Source organism: Psittacula echo (assembly GCF_963264785.1).
Source record: "Psittacula echo genome assembly, chromosome: Z".
NCBI classification, from domain to species: domain Eukaryota; kingdom Metazoa; phylum Chordata; class Aves; order Psittaciformes; family Psittacidae; genus Psittacula; species Psittacula echo.
Genome location: NC_137742.1, coordinates 98,757,274 through 98,782,692, shown reverse-complemented (window position 1 = coordinate 98,782,692; position 25,419 = coordinate 98,757,274). Strand labels below are relative to the sequence as shown.

Sequence of the window (25,419 nt, the reverse complement as noted above, 5' to 3'; positions counted from 1 at the left end):
AAAAGCCCAAACTTCCCAAATAACTTTACGCAAAATGCTGGAATTTGCATGAGAAGGATGGCCATCTAAAATTACACAGTAAGTTATAAGACTTTTAAACCAGAACAGAAAAATCCATGGGACTCCTACAGGGAAATTGGTATTACACAGGAATGTCATAATACTGCACTGGATGAGAATGGCACTTGAGTTCAAAACAACAATGATCAACAGCTCATAGCTCAGCTGACTGCAGACAAATACAACACACACTGTACTACAGCATTTGTTCACTGATGCACAGAATAATTTCCCAGACTTGTTCCCTTCTACTTCCCCAATCACTCTACTTCCACCACCTCTAGCTGTTACTGGATGAATGGCATGCGCTCTTTGTTCTCATTATCCCCTTCGTGGTCTTCCTCTTCTTCTCCAGCCTCACTTGTCTCTGTGCTGTCATTGGCCATCTGTAGGATGACAGATGAAGGACATCAGAGCACTTTTCACACTGTTTCATTCATTCTTATTTCAGTTTGATTCATTTGAAAGAGTGACTTTAAAAATGAAAGAAGATATGGCTGCAACATGAAAATAAACATTCTGCCTGTGTAAAACTTTTGTTGGCCACCACACCACTTTCAGCTAAAATTGTAAGCTGTTCCCTCACTGCTCACAGCTGAATTTACGTAACAGAAAGCTGCTCTGCAGGACAATTGCACAAGTAGATCTGTGCACTTGTATTGATATTGACGCTTTGGCATAGGAAATACAACTGTGTAGGAAGTTCACAGAATGCGTCAGACCTCTGGTTTCAATGCCTGTATCTGCTCTTCCAGTAACACTGTTCTTTAATGCCAGCTAATGGATGGGATCTAGCCCCACATGAAGGCACAGTGTCATGAAAACTCAGAGCAGTGGATCTGTAGATGCTGGCACAATATACCCATGGCAGTGCAAATTTTGGATCGTACGGGACTGGGGAGAAACTGCATGTCTGTGGTTTTATTGAAGATGCCTGTACAGGTTCTAGGCAGTGGCAGAAATTTGTAGTTCAGGACAGTATTTAAGGAGCACATTATGTTTTTTCACATGTGAATATTTATTATAAGCTTGTAAAGGTGCAAGACTCTCCTGTACTTCATGCTGTCTCTGGAGGCACAACCAGGGTGTAAACTGGTAATGTTTAACAGCATAGATGAGTACGACTGAATTCTCTTATACACCAACACTACCTCTTTTAGGACACAAGAAAATTCCTGGATTAGCTTATAACTGTTTCAAAACCAACTGAGAAAATGGCCCATCTACTTTTTAAAGAGAAATGTAGTGACATTGTATGTTTCCTCTTTGATTACTAGTCTCTGCTGGAAATAAGTGTCACCTTTTAACCAATGGCTATTGTGAATATACAGTATCAAGAGAACAGGTGGAATAAATGTGTTAATGTTGTGTTATGGATTCTTGTTTACAGTTTCCAGATACAATTCAGCTGCAAAATAATGCCCAGTTTCCACATGTGAGGTCTTCAGAAGCTTTCTTTTTCCTTGCAATGATTTTGCACGATTTCTTGGGCCAGTTTCAGAGCAAGCACAACTAAGAGCTTAACTGTAATTCCAGGCTCTTTTCTGTTCTTTTGAAACAGAAGCTATCTCAAGTCTGAAAGCAAACTTCAGACATCAGTATTGATCTGAAGTCAGATTTTCAGTATCTTCTTTACTGTTCTTCCCTACATCATCAGTGAACGTGTAGGCATGAGTCTGACTTCCTTTTACTACTGCTCTAATGTTTCAGTGCCACGTCAAGTACTCCAAATGCAGTGGATCAGAGCTCCATCACAACTATCTTCCTTCAGAACATTTCTAGAAGGGAGTATTTAGATATTGTGCTTCTTCATATATTATAAAAAATTACAAGACATTCCTACCAAAGCTATACTCTGGCTTCTGTGAGGGAATCAGAAAGCACTTCTACGTTCGTACACTGCAGTAATATTGACTGTGTCTTTTTCTGTTCAATTCACTTATTAATACTGGAATTTTGCATTATGTGAAATGTCATGTCTGTTTGTTTCCTATCACAGAAACAGAAACAGATGTGGCAGTTTTATCCTTATCTAACACTTGCAGACAGGTTTCACAGAGGCAGACAACCATTCAGTATAGAAAAGTGACTTCTGGGACTCTAGGAATTACAGCTGTATTTCAGTTTGTGTTAAGTATATAAATTATTATTATTGGTTGTATTTAGGTGCTGTGCATTTAGAAGAAAACAGTATACAAGCAAATCATACGGGACACGTCTCCAAAAGTCCCTACCATGTTTTAACCTCTGTGACTGTACACCTTGTACATAGTGCTTTGCACTCACCAGAGGAGTGGGTGTTTTCTCCACGTCCAGAATTAGTTTCCCTATGTTTCCTCGGTCATGGATTCTTTGCATGGCTTCCTTCACCTGAAAGACAGATAAGCTATTGATAATTTACAGGCACAGACTAAGAGAATCCTGAACTCCTTCCTTCCAAACCCAGCAATATTTAAGGCATGTTATGTGCAAGCTCATTCCATCAGCTGCTTGAAACAAAATTAATAGTTACACATTTTTCAGATAATTTGTAAGGCCTGATTTTTGCATTGTATTTGTCAAAATGCGATATGAGTCTTGATGACAGTTTCTGAACAGCATAATACATATAGGATGTTAATGGAGTACGAAAGTAATGATCAGCTGAGGTGAAGAGAGAAATACAGGCTCAGCGAGTTAATCCTTAGAGGTTGCTCATTAGATTTTCTCTTTGCAGAGTATTTATCCACAAACACTACTTTCACCGAAAGTATGAAATGCTTCTCTAATTGACCTTTGATATTTTCCCGTTCATTACTTTTTCATTTCTATAGAACGAATGCCATATCCAGGCAGTGGCTGTGATTAATGCAATGCAATGGTGTATTTCTTTCCTTCTTTTTTCCACCTTTTTTTTTTTTTTTATTTTAAATAAGTAGTGTCCCACAAATAAAGCTAAGACTAGACATTTAACAGCTGGCTGCCATTAGCACATGTGAGAAAGGAACAAAAACTTCTTACTAGTGCACTGGAGAGGAGTTTATTTTGATGCATGACATTTCAAAACTCATGAGAGCTCAGTGTTGATGAATTGAAATAGTGTGTGCATTGCACTGAACGTCCAATGTGCAGCATGTAGACCACCATTAAATCACTGAAAACTGGAAGATGTCAAGAGTTCCCTCACTTTCATGGTGGGAAACTTCAGGAACTGAAAAAGTACCGTCTCATATCACTATTTTTTGCTGGCATAACAGGATACGTTGAGACAAGAAACAGTTTTATGTTAACAAGATCTACCATCTGTGACATAGTTTCATTGAATATTTTAAGAATAATGGTATAGAAGTTTGAAACTATATGCTGACTTGGGAACAAGTGGGTCCCACAATATATTTAAAAGCCTGAACTGGGGTCCAGACACCTAAAACAATTACTGATGTCTAACACAGAAGGAAGTACGAGATTTTTAAAGATACTAAGTAAACACAGATTTCAACTTCCAATTAAATTTAATGGATGCTGCGCACAAAATGTCTTTACCATCTGTTAGCCTGATTTTGAAAGTCGAGTGCAGTGAACTCAGTATTACAACCTTAATTTTGCAAAGTGGTTCCTTCAATTAGTAAACACCAGACTTGACTTAAAACAAAAAATGTTAGAACAGAATTAAAAATGCATTGGAAACCACAGTGACTATCTAAGTTAGGGCATTATTGTAAATTAACCTTAGAAAACACAGTCTGACACTGGATAGAATGTTGACCTCTAATTTATGAAGTTCCCTTACAGTATAAACAATACCTAACTATTCTGTAAGACTTGTTCTGCACAATGGACAATATTCTTTTAAGGATATCCAAAAAAGACTCTGAAGAAGCAGCAGCCCTATTACTTTTTATTACTCTTACTAGCCAAAATCAAGGTTTTAGGAGTCTAGAGCACAGCATAAATAACCAACCTGTATGTGACATTATTGGAGAAATCAGCGAACACACTTGCCTGTCCACTGAAAGTGGAAAGCAGGGGATGCAACTTTAATTTTAATTTGTATCATATCACATTAAGCAACGCAAATTTAAGAAAATGTGCTTTCCCTGCATTTTTATATGCACAGTATCAAACGTAAGACTCTGGAGAAAGGCTCAGGAGTTGCTTCCAGGACACTAGTAAGTAGCTTGCAAATGCAAACAGCAGGCAGAGGCAAAGGGAACAATAAAACTTCCAACAATAATAGTGGCTATGGAATCCAGATGGGAGCTATAAAAATATATTAAATTTTAAAAAAAAAGTTTGAAGAGCTGATATAACATCTTGTCGTGGTTTAAGCCCAGCTGGTAACTCAGAACCATGCAGCAGCTCGCTCACTACCCCAACCCCTTCCTTCCCCCTCTCCCAGAGGGACGGGGAGCAGAATCAAAAGAATGTAACTCCCATGGGTTGAGGTAAGAACAGTCCAGTAACTAAGGTATAACACAAACCACTGCTGCTACCACCAATAATAATAATGATAAGGGGAATAACAAGGGAAGAGAATACAACCGCTCACCACCTGCCGACCGATACCCAGCCCAACCCAAGCAGTGATCTAGCCCTTCTGGGTAACTGTCGCCAGTTTATATATGGGGCATGATGTGCTGTGGTATGGAATACCTCTTTGGCTAGTTTGGGTCAGGTGTCCTGTCTCTGCTTCCTCCCGGCTTCCCCTCCTTCCTGGCAGAGTATGAGACTCACAAAGTCCTTGGTCGGAGTAAACATTACTGAGCAACAACTAAAACCATTGGTGTTATCAGTGCTGTTCCCAGGCTGAAAGTCAAAACCACAACACTGCACCAGCTACTAAGAAAGAGAAAAATGACTGCTACTGCTGAACCCAGGACAGTATCCACCCCTTACTCCTTACCATTCATGTCATGCTCATATCCCACATTTTTCAATATACCATCACTATGGTATGTGGAACTGGCTGGATGGCCGCACACAAAGAGTTGTGGTCAATGCCTCAATGTCTGGCCGGAGACCTGTAACAAGTGGTGTCCCTTAGCCTTCCAGTATCTGAAGGGGGGCTATAGGGATGCTGGAGAGGGACTTTTCACTAGGGACTGTTGTGACAGGACAAGGGGTAACTGGTTCAAACTTAAACAGCGGAAGTTTAGATTGGATATAAGGAAGAAATTCTTTACTGTGAGGGTGGTGAGGCACTGGAGTGGGTTGCCCGGGGAAGTTGTGAATGCTCCATCCCTGGCAGTGTTCAAGGCTTTGGGTGACGTGGTTTAGTGCGAGGCATCCCTGCCTATGGCAGGGGAGTTGGAACTAGATGATCTTAAGGTCCTTTCCAACCCTAACTATTCTATGATTCTACCACTCCTATCTCAAATATATATATGTACATCCACACACACACAAAGAGAGAGAGATCATTCCTTAGTCCATGGGCCAATCCCTATAAAACTGCTGAGTTCATCTGGTCCATGATGTCAGGCTTCATCTCTTGTAACAGTCTTTCAGAGCAGGAGAGACGGTGTACAGTGTTGGATTGGTGCCTGCTGCTGACTCCACGGAACTCGTCTGGTCACTGCTGAGCTTGTCTGCTTTTGTCAAAGTTCATTCTTTGTTGGGATGACGTTCGGAGGGAAGTCAGGGCCAGTCGCTGGTGACCTGAAGACATCTAGTTGGTGGGCTATAAAAGTGCTACATAGCAGGCAACAGCATACAATTGAGTTCATTGTCTGTTTTCCCCTAAAATCAAATCCCCTTGAGGTACGCATCGGACTTCCCCATCTTCCTACATTACCCACCAAGTATATCCGGGTCCCTGAGCAAAAGCAATCCCACGAGTGGGTTTGCCTTTACCTGAAGCAGGAATAACCCAGACTGTCTTCCCCAGCAAATTCTTCATGTGCACCACAGGAACTTTGTCCCCCTCTACAATATGCAAAAGTTCTGACTGGGCTGGGCCAGCCCTGTTGGCAGATCCTCTGGTGTTGACCAACCAGGTGGCCTTTGGTAAGTGTGTATCCCAATGCTTGAAAGTTCCCCCACCCATTGCTCTCAATGTAGTTTTTAACAGCCCATTGTACCGTTCGATTTTCCCAGAGGCTGGGGCATGGTAGGGGATGTGATATACACACTCAGTGCCATGTTCTTTGGCCCAAGTGTCTATAAGTTTGTTCCGGGAATGAGTCCCATTGTCTGACTCAGTTCTCTCTGGGGTGCCGTGTCACCACAAGATTTGTTTCTCAAGGCTCAGGACAGTGTTAGGGGCAGTGGCGTGGGGCACCACGTATGTTTCTACCCATCTGGCGGTTAAAATCATTCTTCTTCCAGGTCACATGATAGAGAGGGCTTACAATCGAACTGTAATTTGGGATGTGCATTCTCCAGAACCCCACAGCACCCAAGAAAGCTTGTGTTTCTTTCTTATTAGTTGGTGGAGACATTGCTGTTATTTTGTTGATCACATCTGTAGGGATCTGGCGACGTCCATCTTCCCATTTTATTCCCAAAAACTGAATCTCCTGTGCAGGTCCCTTGACCTTACTCCGTTTTATGGCAAAACCGGCTTTCAGCAGGATTTGGATTATTTCCCTCTTTATCAAAAACTTCTTCCGCTGTATCACCCCACACAATAATGTCATCAATGTACTGCAGGTGTTCTGGAGCTTGCCCCTGTTCCAGTGCATTCTGGATCAGTCCATGGCAGATGGTAGGGCTGTGTTTCCACCCCTGGGGCAGTCGGTTCCAAGTGTACTGGACGCCCCTCCAAGTAAAAGCAAACTGTGGCCTGCATTCTGCTGCCAAAGGAATTGAGAAGAATGCATTGGCAATATCAGTCGTGGCATACCACTTGGCTGCCTTTGACTCCAGTTCATACTGAAGTTCTAGCATGTCCGGTACAGCAGCACTCAATGGTGGTGTGACTTCGTTCAGGACACAATAGTCTACTCTTAGTCTCCACTCTCCGTTAGACTTTCGCACTGGCCATATGGGGCTATTAAAGGATGAGCGGGTCCTGCTGATCACTGCTTGGCTCTCCAGACTACGGATCAGTTTATGGATGGGAATCAGGGAGTCTCGGTTGGTGCGATACTGCCGCCGGTGCACTGTTGTGGTCGCAATTGGCACTTGTTGTTCTTCGACCTTCAGCAACCCCACAACAGAAGGATCCTCTGAGAGACCAGGCAAGGTGGACAGCTGCTCAATTTCCTCAGTCTCCAAAGCAGCAATACCAAAAGCCCATCGGTACCCTTTTGGGTCTTTGAAGTACCGTCTCCTGAGGTAATCTATGCTGAGGATGCATGGAGCCTCTGGACCAGTCACAATGGGGTGCTTTTGCCATTTCCTTCCAGTCAGGCTGATCTCAGCCTCCAGTACAGTCAACTCTTGGGATCCTCCTGTCACTCCAGAAACAGAAATGGGTTCCAGCCCTTGACAGCTCGATGGCGTCAGGGTACACTGGCACCGGTATCTACTACAGCCGTATACTTCTGTGGGACTGATGTGCCAGGCCATCTGATCCATACAGTCCAGTAAATCCGATCGTACCCTGCCTCCAGCTGGGGCAGGGCCCCTCTAATAGTCATCACAACACTGGTCGCTTACATCCTGTAGACAGGGATTAGCCTTCTTTATCACAGGAGCTGGAGTAAAATCAGCTCTTCCGCTCCATCTGGGAACCTGCTCACCAGAGACTGAAGCTGCAGCTTTCATGGGATAATCACCCTTGACCTTTGTTCTCCTCTTCAATTCACACACCTGTTCCTCCAGAGCTGAGGTAGGTTTTCCATCCCACTTTCTCATGTCTTCTCCAAGATACCACAGGAAACATCACAGAGTGGCCCGTGGCATATACCTCCTATATCTTCTCTGTCCAGCAGTGGGACGCCTTTTGTTAATAGCTGAGATGTGTGTTGGTACACATGGGGAGCTGGATAGATAGGACAGATCGTCTCTCAATTGTCTGAACTCCTGAGACAGTTTTTCCAGAGTTGAAATGATGGAAGGGGTGAGATTGTCTTTGAACTCTTGGAGTTTATGAATCATTTCATCCACTGTTGGTGGTGCTACAGCATTCCAGGTTATTGCTGCCAATGAGTGGGCACTCTGTGTAAATCTCTGCCACATGGGTTGCGTGCATTTGACTTCATCTAGATCTATGGGTGCATTTCCAGCACCTGGCCTGCGACAGATCATCTCTACAATGGCTGATTCCCTCAGAGACTGGATGCCTTTGTCTAAAGTAGTCCACTTGGCCGAACGACTCATAACATCGTCCTTGTATGGAAACCTTTCTTTCACAGCTGCCAAGAGCCGCCTCCAAAGGCTGAGGGACCACTTCTCTTTTGCAATTCCTTTGTCAATTCCCCCTTCCCTAGCAAGTGATCCCAGCTGCTTGGCTTCCCTACCTTCTAGTTCGTGACCATTGGCCCCTTGTCCCAGCATCGGAGCAACCAGGTGATGATGTGCTCCCCTGGTTGACGGGTAAAATCTTTTTGCATATTCCGTAGCGTGGTTGAGGTCCGGGGTTGAGAAGTCACCTCTTCTTCTTCTTCTTCCTCTGATTCATGTAATAACTCCTGATCAGATGTTGTCCCGTATAGTAAGTGCATCTTTCTTCACAGCACAGGTTGCTTTTTCTGCCTCTTTTTTGCTTTTCCCCTTCCATACAGGAGCAACCGACAATTGGCACAACTTGGTCCTTTGGTTTAGCTGCAGTGATTATCACTGTGGGTGGAGAGCTGCAGTATCTGTTGTCAGAGTTGGTGCAGCCGCTGTGCTTGGGGGTTGAGTAGCACCAGCAGCTGCACAGTCTGTTGCGCTCGGAGTTTGAATAGCTGCTGTAGTTGTCACTGGGGTTGGTGTAATTGCTGTACTTGGAGTTGGAGTAGCTGCATTATCTGTTGTAGTCAGAGTTTGAGTAGCTGCTGTACTTGTCACTAGGGTTGGTGTAGCTGCTGTATTTGGAGTTGGAGTAGCTGCTTTGCCATCAGATCCAGAGACATTTTTTTCCCTTTGAAGGTTCCAGATAGTGTTGAATACGGCTCTGTATGCATAGGCCAAGCCACAGCACGTTGCCACGATTTGTCCCTCTGGTATGACCAGGATGACAACACACCTCATTTAAGTGTTTTACTAATTTTTCTGGATTTTGCACTTGTTCAGTGGTGAAGTTCCAAGATACTGGAGGGGCCCACTGACCTAGATACTTGCCCGTACTGTCCCACACACCCTGTTACTCATGACTGTCCAGCCTCAGGGAAAATCTCTCGGTCCTCCTGTATCATCATCTAACTCTAGATAAGGCCCAAACCCGACTCTGCTTAACTCTTGAGATCAGACAAAATGGGCATGGGTAAAACACACTCTGTGCATGTGCCAGCATGCTGATCCCCATCACAATCAGTAGGCAGGTCTCAAAGGTACCCAAAAGCCATTCAAAACCTTCAGAACTCTCAAATGATGCTGCCAATAGTCTGGTGGGGGAGCTGGAAATGTAAGGGAATGTCTCCTTCATAGGTTGACCACCAGGGAAGGAAACAAAAGATGATAGAATCACAGAATAGTTAGGGTTGGAAAGGACCTTAAGATCAAGTTCCAACCCCCCTGCCATGGGCAGGGACACCCCACACTAAACCATGGCACCCAAGGGTCTGTCCAGCCTGGCCTTCAACACTGCCAAGGACGGAGCATTCACAACTTCCTTGGGCAACCCATTCCAGTGCCTCACCACCCTCACAGTAAAGAACTTCTTCCTTTTATCCAATCTAAACTTCCCCTGTTTTAAGTTTGAACCCGTTACCCCTTGTTCTATCACTACAGTCCCTAATGAAGAGTCCATCCCCAGCACCCTTGTAGGCACCCTTCAGATACTGAAAGGCTGCTATGAGGTCTCCACGCAGCCTTCTCTTCTCCAGGCTGAACAGCCCCAACTTTCTCAGCCTGTCTTCATATGGGAGGTGCACCAGTCCCTGATCATCCTCGTGGGCCTCCTCTGGACTTGTTCCAACAGTTCCATGTCCTTTTTATGTTGAGGACACCAGAACTGCACACAATGCTCCAAGGGAGGTCTCACGAGAGCAGAGGGGCAGGATCACCTCCTTCGGCCTGCTGGTCACACTCCTTTTGATGCAGCCCAGGATACAGTTGGCTTTCTGGGCTGCGAGCGCACATTGCAGCCGGCTCATGTTCATTTTCTCATCGACCAACACCCCCAAGTCTTTCTCCTCAGGGCTGCTCTGAATCTCTTCTCTGCCCAACCTGCAGCTGTGCCTGGGATTGCTCCGACCCAGGTGTAGGACCTTGCACTTGGCATGGTTAAACTTCATCAGGCTGGCATCAGCCCACCTCACAAGCATGTCAAGGTCCCTCTGGATGGCATCCCTTCCCTCCAGCGTATCAACCGAACCACGCAGCTTGGTGTCATCGGCAAACTTGCTGAGGGCGCACTCAATCCCACTGTCCATGTCACCGACAAAGATGTTGAACAAGATCGATCCCGACACCGATCCCTGAGGTGTGACACCACTCATTACCGGTCTCCAGGCGGACATTAAGCTGTTGACCACAACTCTTTGCGTGCGGCCATCCAGCCAGTTCTTTATCCACCGAGTGGTCCACCCATCAAATTGATGTCTCTCCAATTTAGAGACAAGGATGTCATGTGGGACAGTGTCGAAGGCTTTGCACAAGTCCAGGTAGATGACGTCAACTGCTCTACCCCTGTCCATCAGTTTCGTAGCCCCATCATAGAAGGCCACCAAATTGGTCAGGCAGGATTTCCCCTTAGTGAAGCCATGCTGGCTGTCACCAACCACCTCCTTGTTTTTCATGTGCTTTAGCATGCCTTCCAGGAGAATCTTCTCCGAGATTTTGCCAGGCACAGAGGTGAGACTGACTGGTCTGTAGTTCCCTGAGTCATCCATTTTCCCAGGACCCATGGATGGATTTCATCAGGTCCCATGGACCTGTGCATGTTCAGGTTCTTAAGATGGTCTCAAACCAGATCCTCTCCTACAGTGGGCCCAAGGTCTTCATTCTCACAGTCCCTGCGTCTGCCTTCCAAGACTTGGGTGGTGTGGTCAGAGCATTTGCCAGTGAAGACTGAGGCAAAGAAGTCATTAAGAATCTCAGTCTTCTCCAAATCCAGGGCAGCCAGTTCTCCTGATAGCTTCCAGAGAGGGCCCATGTTGTCCCTAGTCTGTCTTTTAAAAGATGTGTAATTGCTAAACACTTCCATTATATACCTCCCAAAGTACAGCAGTGGTGACCACACTGGGAATGCAAGCTAGATCAGTTTCATGATCAATGAGTCTATTGTATTACAAGTCATTACCAGGAAGTACAGTGAAAGAAGAGCCTTAGCCCAAGGCCCCCAGTCAATAAACACTAACACAGCAAATACCAGCTGTAAGTAAGGTACGACATGCTAAAACTCTGAGATCAAGAGCAACAACTTTGAGACCAAATAAATCAGCATTGTGATGAGTGATTATTAATCCAAAACAATGAATGCTTATCACAGATATGATTAGACACACTCTGGTCAGATCTGTCGTTATCTCAACCCTTTGTGCCCCACGTTGGGCGCCACAAAGAACTGCTGTGGTTTAAGCCCAGCCGGTAACTCTGAACCACACAGCTGCACGCTCACACCCTGCCTTCCTCTCCCCTCTCCCAGAGGGATGAGGAGGAGAATGGAAAGAATGTAACTCCCACGGGTTGAGGTAAGAACAGTCTAGTAACTGAGGTATAACACAAAACCACTACTGCTACCACCAATAATAATAATGATAAGGGAAATAACAAGGGAAGAGAATACAACCACTCACCACTCGCCCACCGATAACCAGCTCGACCAAGCAGTGACCTAGCCCTTCTGGGTGACTGTTGCCAGTTTATATATGGGGCATGACGTGCTGTGGTATGGAATACCTCTTTGGCTAGTTTGGGTCAGGCGTCCTGTCCCTGCTTCCTCCTGGCTTCCCCTCCTTCCTGGCAGAGCATGAGACTCACAAAGTCCTTGGTCGGAGTAAACATTACTGAGCAACAACTAAAACCATCGGTGTTACCAGCGCTGTTCCCAGGCTGAAAGCCAAAACCACAGCACTGTACCAGCTACTAAGAAGGAGAAAAATGACTGCTACTGCTGAACCCAGGATACATCTGTATATTTTAGTGTTATTTGCAACTTACCTAACCAGTTAGTCAAATTCTGTACTAGTGCAATGCCATTCTGAGTTAAGAGACCATTTCATAAATGAGTAATTTTTATGTTTATGGCTGCTAACAGTCCACTTATTCAACGAAGACTGCAACTACTTATTTCCCAAGGGGCCTGAAAATTAAGACCATTTCCTCTTATGCTATAGAGAGCAGAGAGCACTAAAAACCCTCTTTGCTACGCAAGTATGGCTAAGGCTTAAGTTGTCCTATGCAGACTATATAAAATTATTTCCTTTTCCTGCGAACATTTAAGTGCTGCATATATTCTGCTCTCACTGAGCGTGGTATGGAGCTTTTAAGTCTGTGTCCAAGTGTTTGCACGTTATCAATGAAGACAGTGAATCACTGTGCAATTGGTTAAAATAAAAACCAGGCTTAACTGGCAGTACAGTGAGATTTGGGGGTCCTCAGAAGTGGTTGAAGTTTGACTCAAAATAAATATCCCTTCCAGTAGCAAGGATCAAAAGGGTTTCCCTCTTATTACAGAGTAGTACTTTTCCCCAATTATTCTACACTGGTTGCTTTTTTGCATTTGTCAGCTCAAATCCAAGAAAATGGACCCAATGTACTTTTGTTTATATGAACAACTTAACTGAATTTCATATTCTGCAGTATCATCAGCAGAAAGCTCTTGCACTGGAAATAGTGCAAGTATAAAGTAGTGTTTATTAATACAGTTTCCACTGGAATAAAGGACAAAAAAATTGTTGGCCTTTTCTCACTTTCAGTATAGCTCAGCCCTTAGAGGTTTCGTGTCTAAATTAACACTAAACTACAGATTTTAGCCTTAAGAGGCCCAGAACTGGCACAATTATGTATCACAGAGCCCTGCACTGGAGTGAGATTTTTATACATCAGTGGGCAACTGGAAAATTCTTCCACTATCCATGTTATTTATGCAAGGAAAGTTGGCAGACCAGTTATGGAAAACCACGACCGACCCAGAATGCTGTACAGCCATGCACTGTCTGATGAATGCAACATAGGCACTCCTAAGCAGCAGTGGAGGAAAACAATCGATGGAAAAGAAGAAAGGAAATTAATCCTAAGTTTGCCCTTTCCCTCAAGCCCACTTGCATTAATTCATATTTTAGTGTGACATACTGCTTTTAGTCGTACTCTAGAGCAGAATCATCTTCCCCTATCTGCTCAGCCTAGTGGAAAATGGTAACAAACACAGGCAAAGGACCTTTCTAACTCAGTTTGAAAGAATTTGTGTTTGCTCTAGGGAACATGCTTTTATAACTGAAGATTTTGAATAAGTATATTCTCCCATCCCTTTCAGCTCTACAAACTGCACAGTCAAGGATATTTTATCACATATCCTCATTCAAATGTTTTTCAGCAATGACAGTGAATCTGGAAATTAAGATGACATATGCAATAATGAGGTCATCTGTAAAACACAACCATATGATCTGAGAAAGAAAAAAGCAATGAACCTCTAGGTACTCTACAAGTCATGTTTACCCTGTCAGAAATAGTCAAATACTTATTTTTCATCATAACTCCCCAAGTATTGCAGGTTTTCTGAGCCTCCAATGAACTCTTTCCTCACACCACTCTGCTGGACCCAAGCAGAGAGGCAAGGAACATAAAATATAAAGAGCTCAATCAGGAATGAACAGAACCATCACACTGTGTTAGTATTATGAGCAAAAGTTAGCAGCTTTAGCATTTCTAGGGAAATTTTAGTCTATTAACACAATCTGCACATTTAGAAAGGTGTTATGCTACCAATGCTACCAACAGAATTCTTTGCAGAAGCCTTGATGCAAACACAGGATAAAAAAAAAAATCACAAAGCTGACCTGTTGTGAAAAAAGCAATTTAAGTGCATTTTCCTAAGAGGATGTTACAGTTGGGATTTCGGAGCTCCTCTTGGATTCAAGCCATTTCTGTCCATCTGTATTGTGCATCACACTGGGAAGAGCAACAATTACTGTCAATAGATCTTGGTAGAATAGTAAGGGCAGAAATGCCTTCATGTTACCCGTCAGAGAATGTTCTAAAAGAGATTTCACAACAGCTGTGTTCTATGAACATATAAAGTTTGACAGCTGTACTGAATCCTCTCCAACACTGCCACAGTGTCTCTCTTGGGGTACTCCTGAAAAGTATCAGGAAGTTTGGCTATTTTACCCTCTTTTAAGATTCGTTCAAATTGCAAGTGCAAGCTTGTATAAAAGAAAAAAAGAGAGAAGCAAAAATTATTTTGGTTTCTTACTAGCATTTCTAAAATAGTAAAGTACCAGTAATAGCAAAGTACTATTAGTTACGTACTAATACTGCAACTAAGAAACCACCTTTTAGGAATTACATTATATTACATTAAATTACTTAATAAATTTAACAAAGTGCTCTGTCAGCACTCCTGACTAATTTGCAATATATTTCTATATGAGAAAACTATGTAAACAGGCACAAAATTAAGCATGCTATTACCTGTAACCACTCAGACTGGGAAAAAATATCTTCATACTGAAATTAAAAATTGCAGCCACAACACATTTTTTTACTCAAATGGTTTCCGCAAATCTAAAATCATGAAAGCCAGCTATATTCCAAACACAGCAAGTAACATAATATGCTATCAGATTATGCCATTATATTTGAATTATCTGTAGCTACTTTATGATTACATTGGTTTTCCACAGCTTTTGATGGAAGTGTGTAAAATCCGTCCATTTTAAATTGACTAAAAGACTTCTTTTTTTTTCCCTGAAATGTACCTTGTATGCCTGCCTTAGTACTAGGGTTTTTCCTATGTTCTTGGATTTTTCTTGTTTGTTTTTAGCCCTGTGTTTTCCCAAGGTGAAATGAGTAACTGGGACAGATTTGTTGTCTGGTTTTTCATCTGAAGTCATTCAGTTCAGGTCCCCACCTCTAGTGTCCTGCTAGCACTGGCACGGATCCTTTAATTTGCTGTAGCCTGCAACTGAAGTGAGACAAAGGAGGAGAACCGTGCCTTAAAGAAGACACCTTATGATTTAACCTTGGATCATCATTACAGAACAAGCTGAGCTCCTGAACATGAATAACGGAAGCCTCTGAACAGAGATGCTTGCCTGGACATAAGTCTGACCCTTTATAAATAATGTATGCCTGAAACAATTACACTCCAACTTTGTATTGCTATAGTGAAGCCTCCAATTGTTTACTCATTTTACTTCAAACTAGTTTGTTGGCTGTTCTATATTTGAAACCAAGAGCCAAGAGTAATCTCTACTGAGGCATTCATAAATGCTTGCTGACATTCAGTTGTCTCTGGAAGTTCATTCTGTTGTTAGAATATAGCAAAAGCAGTCTACTGCTTTATAAATACAGTAAAATTTAAATGCAAAATTATCTGTTGCACCATTCCACAGTGTGAAAGATAAACGCAGCCTGCCTAAGAAATGGATGCTATTTTCAAGCCTTTGGATATTATTTTAAACATAATGATCCATTTCTGTGTTTGGCTCTTGTAAGGAGCCCACCTCAGGAGGAAAATAAAGAGACTGTGAAGTTGGAACACTAAACCGCTTGCTAAGCCAATATAACACATTAGGGGCTTTAGGCCCATGTTAGTAATATAAATGTTTAGTAGAGAGAAACAATTAAGGCAACATGCCATGGAAAAACATCCTAGTAGAAATGTCAAAACCTAATGCTTTCACCATCGTAAATGAAGCTGTTCAGCTCAGTAATATAATGAATTTTATCTTTTGTTTTTAGTAAAATTATACATTTATTTCAGAAAAAAAAAATAATTAAAAGACACAGGTGCACTAGAAGAGTAGCTGTTCTTTTAACTTCATGAGGTTGAATGCAGCTTATTGCACAAAGTGCCATCTATAGAGTAGAGTTTCATTTTTGTAGATGACTTCTTTACTCCCTCACTGTCAGCTAAGACAAGTTTATTGGACAGTGGCAGAGGACTTTGTACTTTCTTTTCTTGGGTCTCTCTGGTGATAATGAGGTTTACCTTCATTTCCCTGAGGTATATGAAGAGTTTTGTCTTTACAATAAAGGTATCTCATCCCCCTGTCTGGTAAATTAGGCAGTAGATGAGAGGCTGAAGAACCTTATGACAAATTTAATCCAAGCCAGAAGTGAAATCAGTTCAATTATCTCAGTGTAATATGTCAAACCCACCCATTGTTCTAATGATGTATCATCATGTGTTGTCAAAAAGGTGATCAGTACCCAAATAAAGCAGACATTCCTCATCTCCAGATGATCACAGTGGAACAGAGCATCAATTTAGTTTATGATCTACAACCATAATTTCCCCCCCTCATTAGTTCTACACTTTTAAGTTCAATACTGCTGCACACATCATCTCAAAGACCCCTTTTTGTCCCGTTTACACACTGAAAATGTCCAAGCCTGCCAGCACGTCAAGACTGTTCCCCTCTAGTCATGAAATGATCCCCTCATCCATCATAAACTGCACTGCAAAGATCACCCCAAAGTCTTACTTTTACAGCTATGTCCCTCCTAGCATGTGCTAGAACTTAAAGTTAGAAACCTTGGTTCACAAATAGGTTGGAAAAGATAAAAAGAATAAATCAGATTATCTCATGGGATCTAACAGCGTCATCTTTTGCTTGTGCTGTGCAAAACAGATCCAGAATCTGTGTCATAGTGCTATTGTGAGGTTCAGTAGAGGTTGGAAAGGAAAGCAGACAGCATGACAGCTACTCTTTGAGAAAAAATTGAAATATTCTGTGTATATGAACAAATGTCACTCGCTGTTCCACTGCTGTAACTTCCCTGACATCACTAGGTTGCATGTGAATGACAGAAACAGGTACTGGGAGAGGATAAAAATCTCAGTTGATAAAGGAATAACAGTAGTGTTCAATAGGCTTCAATTACTCAAACATATGTTCTGTAATGGAACATTATTCTTCAAACATGGTTTTCAGGCAGGTCAGCACTTTGAGTACTCCTCCAATCTTGGCAGAGCATGAACTTTCCATTAGCAGAACTCAGTATTTTACTTCTGAAAGCCGAGACAGCTTCCTCTTATTACCCTCTACGGTCAGCTCTAAGAAAGAACTTCAGCTTCTGCATTACTTCTATGCAGCTCTCTCTGACATAAAGAAGAGCTATCTGCAAAAGCATTCCTTACCAATAATTAATTCCTCTCTTGTTCACTGTCATGTGTCTGAGAAGCCTGCAACTGCATCATGTCTGCAAAATCACATGGACAGGATCTCCATGGTGATAGTGTCATGTGGTATGCAAACATCAGCTGGCAAGTCAAGGTTACTTTGGCAACCCAAGTGCCACAGGTAATGATCCAAATCTTGTTCAGGTTTATGAAAGAATACTCTGATTGAAAAACTTGACCATTTTTCATTCTAGGTCTGGTTCTATTCTGTTTCTGTTCATAACAGACGCTATTTCAGCGAGCCCAAAGCCATCTCTATTAGGATTACAAACACTAATATAACTAATATTTAAGCATCATTTGTATGCAGTAATGAAGAAAAAGATGCATATTGCAGTCTATTCTAGCTGACATACTGCATAAGCAAAGCTTTAACACTAAAGCTGTCATTAGCGCTAAAAGGCAACATGATTTTTATTATCAGACTCACTGCTGTGGTCTATTACAAAGCTATGTAATGACTCGTGAGCTGCATATAATTCTCAGACCATGAGAAGAGTTTTCTTTCATGTCGCTGTCATATACAGCTTTTAAAACTGAACACAGAACCCCATACAAAGGAAAATCACGTAGTCTGTCTTCTGGATTACGTCTGTTTAGTTTTGGTTTGTGGAAGGGAGGAAACTCAAGAAACCAAGGGTAACAGTTTCTTAACTCGCCGGCAGTTCTGAGGGAAGTTGGATGGTGAACTATCCTGCACAGATTTTGCCAGGGCTTTAGGGCACGAGAAGTACAGAGTATGTAGCAGGCTTGGCTATGATCAGCAGCACAAGGGGTCATGGAGTCCCCTTGCTGGGAAGCTAACATGTCATATCATCCTGCTCGTACTCATCTGAAATCAAAACCAATTTAATCCAACTCACCTGTTTAATGCTCTGTTACACAACCTTTGCACCAAACGTTTTGCCTGCGTACATGTAAATATAAAATACTTTTTAAATCCCTTTCAATCCTCCAGTGCTATTCACAGCTGCAAGCAGCAGCTCTGGCCTCTATTCCCTTCTGCTGCCTGTCAGTGAAGAGAGACCTTTTCCCTGGAATACCTTTTAGCTTCACTGTATGTTGCCATAGCAGCAAGACTAAAACCAGACCCTGGATGAGAAAAATGTCAAAGGAATGAAAACTGACGCCAAAAGCGAATTCTGACTCTTGAGTCCCCCCTCGGCTACCAAAGATATCTATTAAGTTATACATCTTCTAGATGGAGAGCTACAGCTGCAGCACTGTACTGTTTTCACTCTTTCCTTATTCCTATAAGCTCCTGCTGACATCAATGTGTACTTGTTTTGCCTCAATAAATTCAAAGAAAAAAAGAGATTTAAAGCCCTGTAATTACAGAATAACTGAGCCAAATCTTGGCAGCTTTTACTTGTGAAGTCAACATGGGTAAAGTAGAAAAAGGGCAGAACCAACATCAAATTAAATATTTAGGAGTACTAAACAGCAGTGCCTCGATTACAAGTTTGGTCAGAGCTTTCCTACATGGTGAAAGAGAAGAGGCCTTCAAAACTGATCCATCAACACAGAGAATTCCAGCAAGTTAGGATAGCTCAGGGGGATTCAGCACTTTCATAGTTAAAGACTAATGTTTTGAGTGCAAAGAAGTGCTATAGAAAGAACATCTCTATAAAGACTATGTGTATTATCTCAGAAAAAACTTCACGGAGTGAGAGGCAAAGCTATTTTTGATCTTCACTGGCATAGCACAGCTTTTTCCATTATCATTTGTTATTAACATAAGCTTAAAGAAAAAGGGGAATTTTTTTTCTTCTGTATTAATATGGGAAATGTTTACCTTATGACTCTCAAAGTTCAGGGCTGCTTCTGAAGGGTAGAGATTTGGTGGAGAAATCCCTGCAACACACTCAAGTAGAAAAGCTGCATCTTGTGAATCAGGATGAAGCTTTAAGGATCCTACACTGGAATTTCTCCTAGAGCACAACAAAACCAGAACTCCCAGGCCCAAATCTTCCGCAGCAGTCTGACTAGTCAACAGACTTACTGACTATACTGAGATTACCCACCCTAAAGAGTAGCACAGCGTTGTGTGGGAGAGATACAAAACTACTGAGATAAAGCTAGATAGTTCCTCAAATCCACTGACCAAAGCAGATTATCTCCTACATCACACTTAATGGTGATACTATATGCCTGTGAGGCACTGACTTGCAACTGCTGTCTGAGACTTCGGGATTGCTGGTAGGAATTACAGCAGCAGGGACTCAGTTTATACTGGTCCTAGTCTATACTGGGAAGATGTCTTTAAGCCCATCAAAGCCATGAGTAGAGGAGGTCAGAACATTTACAGCACATTTCTCCATTCTAAGCAATAATGCATCTCATAGTAAGTTGCAGCCCACTGTGCGCACAGGGATACCCAAACACTCCAGAACTTTAGGGTATTCAAAAGCGTAGTGGTTCAGATCCCACTCCAGTGAGTCTGGCTTCATCTGCACCAGCAGCCCTTATACTGGGCAAAATTCCTTTGGCTGCAAAGGAGTTTTGGCAGTCACAAGCAAAAGAAACAGGCCCTCTGCATTTGGTTAAGATGCAGCAATCTCCTGCCTAAATTGAATTCATATATAATGTTCAGTTTGGTGTATTCCTGTATTCCATCACAATCTGTTGTAACAATTTATGTCAGGAAATAAAGTTTATTACATTCAACACTATGCATTAAAAAAGAAAAAAGACATTTTATGTTGTTACTGCTCCATGACATCAATTTTTTAAACTCTTGCCTCAGCAATGTTGCCTTGTGATCTCCTTGAAAAAAACATTTGGAGAAAAACTGCACCAACCCACAAGTATGTCTCATTTGTTCTCTTTCATATGAGCATGCTCTAATAGTTTAGTGTCATTAAACTTTCCCCCTCTTACACTCCCAGAACATGCAGATTTAATTATAAGCATATTGGTTTGATTAGTATTGTATTGTTGTCTTTCCAATTATAATGCCTAGGCTGTAGAAGGTGAATGTTGCTGATCTCCTCTGCAGCAGCAGTTCTGTCTGGTTACTTCTCTGGAGAAATCTGGCAAACAGAGCTCCCTCTTCACACACAAGTGGAAGATCAGACAGCTCTTCTGGAACTATGCTGTTTCATAGCCACACAAGAACTCAAATCTGAAATATTTCCAGGACCATGGCTTTTCACACAGACTGTCTAGACACTTGCAGTACACTACTTAAAGACACAAGAATTTCTGCTTTGACACCATGTTCTGAATTGCCTCTGAGCTAACTAGCTTCAAGGTGTTCCAAGTCAATCCAGGTCTTAGCTCTGCCTATGGGCAAATGGCACAAACATTGTCACTTGGGGGGTCAGGGGGAGCCCAACAAACCAGCTTGCAAAATATTAGGAGATTCCTGAACATGCATTTATCAAGAACCAGTGCCGACTCTACCACATTTTGTACACGTGTGCAGTTACACCAGAATATAAATGAAACACCAAAGACTCTGCTCTTTTCTCCAGGGACTCTGCTTCATCTGAGTGACACTTGGGACTATAGGGTCCTGATTGCCGAGGTTCTGGGCACAGCAGATTTTACATTAATGACAGTGTTGAACCTTTGCACTGATAGCACCTGTGGATATTACTTGTGGATTTAACACTGCTTCACTGTATGGCTGCGTGCAAAACATTTGAATTACATGCTTTGGTTTCTTTGTGTTTACAACAACATGCAACACTTACATAGTTAAATTGCAGTATTTCTCACCAACACTTTTAAACCCAGACTTAAAGTACTGCAACCTGCATGACAGTAGTTTCCTTTCCCCTCACCTCCATCCCTAATCAGTAAGCCAATTATGTAAATTTCTGAAACTCATCAAGGTAAATCCCAAAGGTCTCTAAAGATCCAAATGAGAAAATATTTCTCCTTCGATTTCTGGTATATTTTGTTTTGTTTGTTCCAGAAAGTGGTCCCATGAGGATTGCAAATCTAATTATTCATAAGTCATCATTGTGTTTTTAGATTATTCCAAAAGCTTTCGAAGTCAGAGTCTACCACTCGGTGCCACTCCATAACTTCATTAAAGTTGTATTTAAACAAACCAAAAATCCACTGATATATTAAATTGTAATACAATTATAATGTTAGAGAGGATTCGTGCTTATCCTTAGTTTGAGCTACATCAGTTTACATCAGTAGGACTGAAATCATTTATCTAGGTGAGAGGAAAGATATCTGAATTTATCTTGTTTGCCAGTTGACATTTTTACAATATATTTTGCAGTCTATTTGCTTTATTACTTAGTATTTCTCCTGGCACTGTTAAAACATGTCTCATTCTAAGCCAATATGAAAGATCTTAATGCCACATAAATATTGTACCAACATGATTGCTATAAAAATCGGTTTAGTTTACAAGAAGTTTAATGCTCATGTATGAATTCTCATTCAGCTCAGCATTACACTGGATCGACTGAAATCAAATTGCTCTGTAATTGCTAGCAGGGAGCCAAAGCAGAAGTGTTCATGTGGTAGAACGTCACCACACAACAGTTTCTAATCTAATTCAATTAAACTTGCATGTGTAGATGCACAAAAAAAAAAAAGGAAAAGGCACATATACCAGCTACAATAATTCAGGAAAATAGGCAAGAACTTTAATAATACATTTTGCTAGTTCTATGCTACCGCAGGCTTAACTGTAGGGACTCCTAGAATGATGCTGGATGTTTCTTTTGAATTGAAGAAAAAAATACAGCATTCTGTTATTCCTGCTAAAGAATTCAAACCTTTTTCCTCAGGAAGGTTTAAGATCGTGAAGATGTTTTACCCAGGATCTAACCATATCATATAATACAAAAGAATTTAGGTTCTTCTCAAGGTTGTTGGTATTTGGTGGTGGTAAGGAATTCACTTTTACACAACCTTTATTCTACTAAACTGAACACATATTTGGAGCTGTCTGATGTGTGAGGCTTTATTTCTTAGAGATACTGTCTACATTTTCAGATGTGTGCACTTCCAATACCACATTCAAAGCCTGAACTTTGATATTCAAACTAGCACAGTCAGTAAAATCAAAACACTGGAAAATCAGTTGCTCACTTGAAAATCTTAAAATTACGTTGCTTCCTTTTGGTATTGTTTTCTCTAAATCAGTGATCATAACAAAAAATTGCCCTACAAAACATCTTCGTGTTCAGTCATTCACAGCAGGCTAGTACACGTAAGAACCTTTTAGTGTTGACAATTTATCTGTTCTGCTGCCCTGGTGTTAATTTATATTATCTGTAATGAGTAATACTATTATTATTAAACTGCAATACTACCTAAAATTCCATTATCACATTAAATTTGGATTATATTATGCTAAGAGATGTCTTTATGCCCAAGAGTAATTTTGCTTTTAAAACTCATCTGTGTTTAAAACGATTGGAAAGAATATATGAGCCATTTTCATTAGGTGAGAACATTTACCTTGATTGATGATTGTTATGCACTAAGATAAAGTGTAATTTGGGATACAATCGTTGCATTTTGTTCGGGGTAAAATTATATAAACCAGGAAAGCAAGCTTCCTTCCAACTAAAGTTCCCCTCTATACTTAGAACAGGAAAATTTAAACATAGTACACATCAATGTTGTAAGAGGTTACAAAATCTTAAAGCTTTAAGACTTTAAAAATCACGTGACAGGGAATTCTGCATAATAATAATTAACAAAACCCAAACAAATCAGAACAGTCTAATAACTAAATGGCATTAGAACAGAGTTGTATATAGTGTGCGCTGCTGCTATTACTGCTGAGTAAATGCCCATGACCAACTTTCACAGCCTTTGGGTGTCCTGGGTTCAGCAGCAGCAGTCATTTTTTCTTCTTCTTAGTAGCTGTTGCAGCACTGTGTTTTTGACTTTCGGCCTGGGAACGGAGCTGATAACACTGATGTTTAGACTGATCAAGGACTTTGTGAGTCTCATGCTCTGCCAGAGAGGAGGAGAAGCCGGGATGAAGCAGGGACAGGACACCTGACCCAAACTAGCCAAAGAGGTATTCCATACCACAGCACGTCATGCCCAGGATGTAGAACGGAGAGTTCCCGGAAGGGATGGATGACTGCGGGGTGGGGGTGAGGTACCGGTCGGTGAGCGGTTGTATTCTCTTCCTTGTTATTTCCTTTATCATTATTATTATTGGTGGTAGCAGTAGTGGTTTGTGTTATACCTTAGTTATTAAACTGTTCTTATCTCAACCCGTGGGAGCTGCATTCTTTTGATTCTCCTCCCCGTCCCTCCAGAAGCGGAGGGAAGAAAGGTGGGGGGGGAAGTGGACTTCGTGGTTCTGATTTACAGCCTGGGCTTAAACCACGACAGTTCTTTTTGGCGCCCAACGTGGGGCACGAAGGGTTGAGATAACAACAGATCTGACCAAGGCACAATGCTGATTTATTGGCTCTCAAAGTTGTTTCTCTTGATGCCACAGTTTCAGTATGCTGTAGCTTACTTAGAGCCGGTATTTGCTGTGTTAGTGTTTATCAAGTGTGGGCCTTGGGCTAAGGTTCTTGTTTCACTGTACTTTATGGTAATGGCTTGCGATTCGGGGGGGCCCCGGCAGCAGGGCAGGATGGACGTGGCCGTGGACTTGTACCTGGCTGTCCCGCTGCTCTTCACTGTCCTGGCCCTCGTCCTCGCCTCCGTCTTTGTGAGGCTGCGGGGAGCCGAGGGGGAGCGGCCCCGGGAGCCGGCGGCGGCCGAAGCAGCCCGGGAGAGCGGCCCCGGGGACCAAGCGGCGGCGGGAGCGGGGCCGGAGGCCGGGAAGGAGGCGGCTGCCGAGCAGCGGGAGGAGGCGGCGGAGGAGCCGAGCCCCACGGCCGAGCCCAGCCCCGCGGCGGCCGAGAGCATTCCCCAGCAGCAGCCTGCCGAGCCCCGTGAGCCTGAGCCCCAGGAGGATGCAGGAGACCCCGCAGTGCTTTCCAGCAAGGCAGAGGAGGAAGATCTGGACTCGGAAAAAGTAGAGCTGGTGGTGAGAGAGCCTTCAAGCACAACAGCTACAGCAGCCCCAGTGACAAGTACAGCAGCATCATTTGAGAGTTCTGAAGGTTTTGAATAGCCTTTGGGTACCCTTGGGACCTGCCTGCTGATTGTGATGGGGATCACCATGTTGGCACACACACAGAGTGTGTTCTACCCACGGCCATTTTGTCTGATCCCAAGAGTCAAGCAGAGTCAGGTTTGGGTCTTGTCTGGGTTTAGACAATACAGGGGGACCGAGAGGTTTTCCCCAAGGCTGGACAGCCATGAGTGTCACGGTGTGTGGGACAGTATGGACCAGTATCTAATCCACTGGGCCCCTCCAGTGCTTTGGAAGCATCGGAGATGGAAGGCAGCTGTGTGGAGTCCCCGACGACAAGTTGCAGAGACTGCTGCAGGGGAGGGTGAATTCTTTTGAGCCTGATGGGCCCATGACACTTCAGGCCATCAGGGCAGAGATGCAACATAGAGATGGACTCATGATCGAGGGGTGGACTTTGCAATGGGCCTCTCCTGCTCTGAAAGACTGTTACAAGAGATGGAGCCCACCATCATGGACCAAATGGACTCAGCAGCTTTATAGGGATTGGTTCGTGCACTAAGATAAGAGTGCACTGAGATGAAAGTGATGGTATATTGAAAATGTGGGATCTGAGCATGACGTGAATGGTATGGAATAAGGGGTGGATACTGTCCTGGGTTCAGCAGCAGCAGTCATTTTTTCTTCTTCTTAGTAGCTGTTGCAGCACTGTGTTTTTGACTTTCGGCCTGGGAACGGAGCTGATAACACAGATGTTTACCCTGACCAAGGACTTTGTGAGTCTCATGCTCTGCCAGAGAGGAGGAGAAGCCGGGAGGAAGCAGGGACAGGACACCTGATCCAAACTAGCCAAAGAGGTATTCCATACCACAGCACGTCATGCCCAGGATGTAGAACGGAGAGTTCCCGGAAGGGATGGATGACTGCGGGGTGGGGGTGAGGTACCGGTTGGTGAGCGGTTGTATTCTCT

General features: G+C 42.7%; 1 protein-coding gene across 1 annotated transcript in view; it reads right to left on the bottom strand.

The window, feature by feature from the left end:
* Positions 1–347: 347 nt before the first annotated feature.
* Positions 348–25,419, bottom strand: part of VAT1L (vesicle amine transport 1 like) — a gene marked incomplete at both ends in the record, with an annotated part of 65,234 nt that continues 40,162 nt past the window's right edge. The window contains 2 exons of the mRNA XM_080637131.1: positions 348–446; positions 2,347–2,430. Of these exons, the coding sequence (XP_080493257.1) occupies positions 348–446; positions 2,347–2,430 (183 nt within the window). The remainder of the gene's footprint in view (positions 447–2,346; positions 2,431–25,419) is intronic.